Raw genomic sequence first — 7,039 nt, 5'->3', positions numbered from 1 at the left:
TTGAACATAAAGACCAAGGCAACAGCGATGGACATAAAAGGGGAGTTGAAATACAGATTTGGCATCAAAATGAACTATATGAAAGCTTGGAGAAGTAAGGAACATGCAGTAAACGACTTGAGAGGTAATGCTAGTGACTCGTACAGCCTAATACCGAGTTTCTTACACATGGTGGAAAAAACAAACCCTGGATCATTTGTCGATCTGAAAACGGCAGAAGACAACAGCTTGCTCTTTGTTTTCATGGCGTTGGATGCATCCATAAAAGGGTGGGGAGCATGCAGACCGATAATTGTTGTGGACGGAATGTTCCTCAAAGCAGCTTGTGGGGGAACTTTGTTGTGCGCATGCACACAAGATGCAGCAGGTCATATTTTTCCACTAGCGTTTTGTGTTGCAGATTCTGAGAATGACCAATCTTGGAAATGGTTCTTCAAAAAATTTAAAGAAGCGTATGGGGTACGGGAACACCAATGCCTAATTTCAGACAGGAATGAAAGCCTCATCAAAGCAGCAAGAGAAATCTATCCAGAAATTGCACACAGTTACTGCGGTTACCACATTTTGAGCAACCTTAAAACAAGCTTCAAACAACATGCTGCCAAATACAATCTGCCATTCTTTGGAGCAGTCAAAGCCTACACAGAAAAGCAATTCGAGTTCCACATGGCTGAATTGGATGGATTGGACAAACGCATAAGACCTTACCTAAAAAAAATCGGGTATGAAAAGTGGTCAAGAATTCATAGCCAAAACAAGAGGTATTCCACAATGACCTCAAACATATCAGAATTACTGAACGCTGCAAATTTGGCAGCAAGGGAGCTACTAATTACAACGCTGCTAGAATGCTTGAGAACATTGGTGCAACAATGGACGCATACTAATAGGACAAAAGCACACAATACCTTCACTAAGCTATCACCAACTGGAGAAGACATACTGTTGAAAAATTACACATACTCATTGAATCTGGAGGTAAAATATTAATTATGCTTCTTTTTTTTTTGGAAAAAAAAAACAGTAAGTAAAAGTTGTTGTTGTAGTGTTGTTTTAATAGTTTTGTATTGTTGTTGTTGGAATTACAGCTATGTTTGATTTTTTTTTTCAATCAAATTTAAAACAGGTTAAAGCAACAACAGATTACTTGTTTGAGGTAACAAGAATGAAAGAATCGTGGGAAGTAGACCTAGAAAAAAGAACATGCACGTGCAACAGGTTCCAAATAGATGAAATGCCATGCGGGCACGCAGTGGCCGTGATGAGGGAGATGAACATGGACCCGTACACCTACTGTTTAAATTACTACACGAAAAAAAATTGGCTGGCAACTTATTCAGGGACAGTTTACCCAATAGGACACCAAAGTGAATGGGAGGTACCGGAAGAAGTGAAGAATATTATAGTCTTGCCTCCACATGAAAGAGTAAAATCAGGAAGACCAAAAACATTGAGAAGGAAGGCTGGATGGGAAAAGGATCAACACAACAAGTGCAGCAAATGTGGTGAACTGAGGCATAACAAAAGAACATGGAGCAGAAGACGTAGAAGGGAATAAAAACAACAACAGAACAACAGTGGAAAAACAAAAGAAAACTACACATAAGTTTTGAGAATGAGATATTGAGGAATTTAAATTTCTGAAATACAAAGGGAATACATTTTTTATTTGAAAAACATTGATTACATTGGGAATTGTTGATACTTTAGATTGGATATTAAAAGATGTTGGATACTAAATTGAATATATATATGAAGTTTGTTATTGAAACAGTTTGTGTTTTTAATACTGAAATTAATATTTGTATTCAAAAAAACAGAGAAACTATAAGAAAAAAAAAACAAAAAAAGAAGGGATGTGAAATGAAAAAACAAACAACTTTAACATACCAACTTGTTTTTACATAAAAATAATAAGAAAAAACATACAAAAATAAAAAGATTACATGTGGTCCACACAAAACGTAAGGAAACACAACATAACACCAATGTTTGTTTAAGAAAAACAACATAAAAAACATTAAAACAACATTAAAAAACTATAAGAACAATGACAGTCTGATTGAAAAAATAAATCACTTCTTCGGAAGGCTGGGAGGGGCCTCGGATTCACTTTCAATGTTCTCAGTTTGCTTCTTCATCCCATATTGATAAAATAACACAGCCAAACGATCGCGGTGAATTTCCACATCAAAATCAGAGGATGGGATGGGTTTGCCATCAATGAAATACTCAGCAAATGATGCAACAAAAACACCACAATCACTGGAAAAAAAACAACAAGGAAACACAAAAAAAGACACTATGAGAACACTGATAAAAAACAAAGTCACATAACATAAAAATAAAAATACAAACAACTAGTGAAAAACATTGAACACTAAACATAAAACTTACGCTGTGACCTGATCGGGTAAACCATCAACAGCAACAATAGGGAAAGGTTCCATAGTGCTAAACTTAGCTTCGTTGCGAAGGCCTTTGAAGTCTAACATAGAGAAGTAATATGGTAAAATAACAGAGAAAGGCTTGCAAGCCTCTTTGGCAGCTGTCATATACCTCCCAGAACGCAATGAATTGTACAGATATATGCGCTTGTCAACTATGTTAAGACGACCACAAATCCAATGATCCTGTAATTTTACATTGATAGTCATAACAACATGATCAACCAAATGCCAAGGAGTGGCACATAATATCTTACCACCTTGAATGTACTGGGCCACATTGTGAGAAAGAGACAACACCGATATATCGTTGTTTTTCTCAACAAACTTCTCATACAAAGTTGTTATGCTAGAACAAAACAGGCAATCAGTTGTGGTGACTTTGATTTTCGGCTCGGCTGAGTACATTATTTTCTTACGAAGATAATAGAAAATGATGTCAATGTGCTGAACAAAAAGAAAAAAAAAAGTTAGTAAAAAAACATTCAAACGTATAAAAAACTAACAGAACAACACTTAAAAACATCAAAAAGAAAATAAATAAAAAAACAATATGTAAAATAATAATAATAATAAAATAAAAACTTACAGAATTGGTAAGGAAACAATTAGGGTAGGCAAGGTTATGAAACCACATCTTGTTGCCGATGTCCTCAACACCAAAACGAAATGGCGGAAATATTGTGTCCTTACCCTTACAATACACATTAGTTGTTGTGCTAAAAAAAACAAATAAAAAAATAACAAAACACAAATGAAAAAATAAAAAATAAATGGAAAACGATAACAGATATATAACTGAAAACACCTACAAAAATACTTACTTAGATTTATGCTTTCTAAGACCTGTATCAACCCACTTGACAAACTCAGCTTCCAATTGCGGATCGACAGGTTCACCAATCTTGTTGTCCAACGGGCACAAACCACGCACATATTTAACGACCTTATACACAGAATCATCAGGAGAAACTGAGGATGAACCTGATTTAGATGCACCAGAAGCAAGCTCAATGAATGGGGATTTCAAAACAGCTCCTTTCTTCTGATCCCTCTTTTGAGGACGTAAAATAGGAGTCTCTTGAAAAACAACCATTTCAAGATCAGTCTTCTCATAAGTCTCAACAGGAGCAGGGGCATTAGTTGAGGAACCAATCTAAAAAAGAGAAAGGATAAAAAAAAAAAGATTTTTTTAAGTTTCAAACAGTACAATAAAAACACCATAAAAACAACAATAGAATACCATATAAATACAAATTACAAAAAAAAAAAAACAGAAACACAAACCAAATTCTCCACAGCTTTAACAGCAGATGCAATTGTTGCATCAACATCAATGTTGTCCTCCCCACCTTGAGACTGTTCAGGCTGATAACAAAAAAAACAGTAAAAAACTATTAAAACAAACACAAAACACAGAAATCCACACAAAAAAGCACAAAAAAATGATGTCCAAACAATAAATACACATGTTTGATCTCTGCAATAGGTTCCACAGGGTCAGAATTCTTGGCATCATCCATCTTGCCGGTATCATCATCCCTCGAAACAACCTCGGGGACAACAACACCCTTATCGTTACGAACATCGCCCGTGTGAGCCTCATCCTGACCAGCACCAACACCATCTCCACCCAGATCATCATCATCATCATCATCAGTTTCATCGTCATGATGATCATCTCCTTTATCATCGTCGAATTTATCATCCTCGTCTTCCTCCGAAGTGGAATCTTCATCATCCTCATTTTCTGAAGTACGAAGAGCATCTTCAGACTGAGATCCATTGTGAGTAAGACCACCTTGGGATGACTGAGAACAAAAATTAAAAATTAAAAAATTAATTAACTGTATAAAACAACATAAAAACACTACTAAAAAAATAACAGAAAAAGTAATGACAATTAAAAAAAAACACCTCAATAAGAATGTCCAGCTTCTTGTTCATCTCAGCAACAGATTTCATAAGAATCCCTTGCTGGCTGACAACAACAGATAAACACTTTTTAAATTCCTCAAACTCAACTCAGGAGACATTCTCATGAGCAGATGATGAAGAAGAACCCATCAAGCCAGGTTGACCAGCAGGCTTGGAACCACCTTTAATTTTGAATTTTACAGCCTCGGGAGTAGTCTTACCAGAGAAAAAATCAGTGAGGCTCAAACTCAATCTCTCAACGGAAGTTGGAGTGATGTTTCTTAATTTTAACTGAAACAACAAAAACTAAAAAAAAAAACAATATGCACATGAAACTGATATTATAAAATAACAACAACAATAAAAACATAAAGTATAAATAATGTATACAAAAACAACATTAAAACAACAGTGGAAAGATAATAAAAAACAACAGGATTACCTCTTTCAAAGACCGATCGAAAATGAGGGTGTTCATTACATCCATTTTCACCATACCCTCCTTGTCCTTGGGTAATTTAGGCCAATTCAAAATCCTTGGAATGTCAGCATTTGAGTACAAGGACAGTTTCCCAATAACATACGGGCAACACTCGAAAAACCAGAATTGAATAGCCAAAGGAAAACCCAATAACCTGTAATACCCACCATCCTCGTCACTACGAACTACCCTCTTATAACCAGAATCTATCTTACCCTTCAAAGAATGCATAGTGATATCAAAACAATGCTTGCCCCACCCAAATTCATTATATCGACCACTATCGACAACATCTATTTCCTCAGACGAAACAACTTTACCCAGGGGACCACCTAACAAATAACACTGCACAAAATACAATACAGCCAACTTGACTGCAAGATCGTCGTTATCCTTAAGATTGTCAGCAATAAAAGCAGTCTGAATAGCACCCTTGGTAATTTTTTTGTACCCCTTAAAACAATGTTTGATCAATTCATTATCATCTTGCTTAAGCTGATAAAAATCAGAATCAACATGACAATCTAACCCCGTGACCAACGCAAACTCTTCGATACTAAACCTAAGGTATTTCCCTTGGACACAAACCCAAAACTCCAACCCATTAGGCTGCTGAACCTCCCTCAACAGCAAACAATGAAGCAATTGGTAATGAATTATGTACTCCGGAATCCGAAGAAAATAACCAAACACAGATTTTGAAAAAATTTCCAATTGGCTTTCAGTTAGAATTCTCTTAATGTCACCAAGTACAGAGTAATACCCAGATGTTACTACTCTAGAATGATAGAATTGAGATCGGGTGTACTTGCATTCCCAATCCTAAAAAACAGAACAATAAAAACACTGATAAAACACCATAAAACACTACGAAAATAACAACAACAAAAAAACAATAAAAAAAACATGGAACAGAATGCATAACATGACAAACCTCAACAATCCTATTAACAGGAATTTCCTCAGTCACACCTGATGATGGCAACACCTTTACAGGGGATTTACCCTTGCCCTAAAATTAAACAAAACAACACCAACAAAACAACAAATAAAAAATTAACAAAAACACATAAATAAATCAAACAAAATATATAAAACCATTACAAATACAGAGACAAAAACAAACAAATACCCAGATATATGAACTTCAAAAATCGAATTTAACAAAAAAAACAAAAAACCTCAAAAACAACAACAGATAAATAGTAAAATACCTTAACAGAAACAGGCGACTTAAGAAATTCAGAATCCAACTCAAAATCTGAGTCTGAATTTTCAACAACAGTTCGAGGTCTTTTTCCTCGAGTGTTCTTCGAAGGTCCAGCAATGGTTTTTCTTTTAACAGAAGGGGAAGTGGGGCTAGGAGGGTTCTCTTTCAGATTTTTTTTACCCATTTTTGATTTGGGTCTGGTTTTCTGCGATTGTTTTGTGGGTTTTGTAACTTTGGCCGGAGATGGTGATGAACGAGTAACGGCCATTATCAAGAACTATGAAGGTATTTATAGACAAAAATAATAAAAATGGGAGGGAAAATGAGAGGGAAGTTTAAGATAGTGGTATGGGATTTGAAATTTTTTAAAATGAAAAAACCACCCACTACTACAACCGTATAACAAAACTGAAAATGGGGAAGAAGATGAACAGTTGAGATGAGAGAGATTACCAATTACAAAATTTAGATTCGAAAATAATAAAAAAAAATAAAAGAAAAATACATAAATACAATACTTTTTGATCAGAACACATAACCGTCAAATCAAACAATTAAAAATATTTTTTTAAAAAAAAAATAAACGTGGCAAAACCCTATCGTGACAAGTGGCAATGACCAGCCCCTTACACGGCTAAAGTTTCAAGGCAGTAAACTGCCAAAAAAAAAAAAAACAGTACAAATGTTGTTTCCAAATAAGTGGCACAAGATAAATGTAATAAAATGGGAAAAATCAGTAGTGGGTGTAAATTTCCCTAATCAATTGACATGGCCCAAATATTGAAACCTTTGTATTGTATTATATTCAGCATTGAGAGACTATGCTTGGTACGGATGCTTTGTCAAATGAGCTTGGGCTTCCAGTCTCCTTTAAATTAAGCTTCCTTCAATTGATTTTAAATTTTTGTCACATTTATCTACACAATAAAATAAATCAAGTTACAATTAAATATTTTCAATCTCATAAATATATCCAATTAAAAT

At 34.8% G+C, this 7,039-nt stretch overlaps 1 protein-coding gene across 3 annotated transcripts; it reads right to left on the bottom strand.

The window, feature by feature from the left end:
* Positions 1-1,291: 1,291 nt before the first annotated feature.
* LOC133034769 (uncharacterized) lies at positions 1,292-6,715 on the bottom strand. 3 transcript variants are annotated; one of them, XM_061110155.1, is made up of 5 exons: positions 4,365-6,715; positions 3,735-4,258; positions 3,272-3,603; positions 3,037-3,166; positions 1,292-2,894 (listed from the first exon to the last, which is right to left on the bottom strand). In XM_061110155.1, the coding sequence occupies exons 3-5, from the start codon at positions 3,541-3,543 to the stop codon at positions 2,394-2,396; spliced, it is 903 nt and encodes a 300-aa protein (XP_060966138.1). In that variant the 5' UTR covers positions 3,544-3,603; positions 3,735-4,258; positions 4,365-6,715; the 3' UTR covers positions 1,292-2,393. The 3 variants fall into 3 exon arrangements, with proteins under 3 accessions (XP_060966138.1, XP_060966139.1, XP_060966137.1); XM_061110156.1 differs by having other exon boundaries at positions 3,272-4,258; positions 4,365-5,667; positions 5,780-6,715; XM_061110154.1 differs by having other exon boundaries at positions 3,272-4,258.
* Between the last annotated feature and the right edge of the window lie 324 nt (positions 6,716-7,039).

Source organism: Cannabis sativa, chromosome 2 (genome assembly GCF_029168945.1).
Source record: "Cannabis sativa cultivar Pink pepper isolate KNU-18-1 chromosome 2, ASM2916894v1, whole genome shotgun sequence".
Lineage (NCBI taxonomy): Eukaryota > Viridiplantae > Streptophyta > Magnoliopsida > Rosales > Cannabaceae > Cannabis > Cannabis sativa.
Note: the sequence above shows the minus strand (reverse complement) of the source record. Positions and strands in the feature narration are given on the sequence as shown.

Excerpts from the sequence above, each read along its gene's own strand:
- LOC133034769 (XM_061110154.1), bottom strand. The coding sequence starts at position 3,543 with ATGGTTGTTTTTCAAGAGACTCCTATTTTACGTCCTCAAAAGAGGGAT. Across the intron at positions 3,167-3,271 it reads CTTAGAAAGCATAAATCTAA|CACAACAACTAATGTGTATT; the intron begins GTAAGTATTTTT and ends TGTTTTTTTTAG. Across the intron at positions 2,895-3,036 it reads ATTGTTTCCTTACCAATTCT|CACATTGACATCATTTTCTA; the intron begins GTAAGTTTTTAT and ends CTTTTTGTTCAG.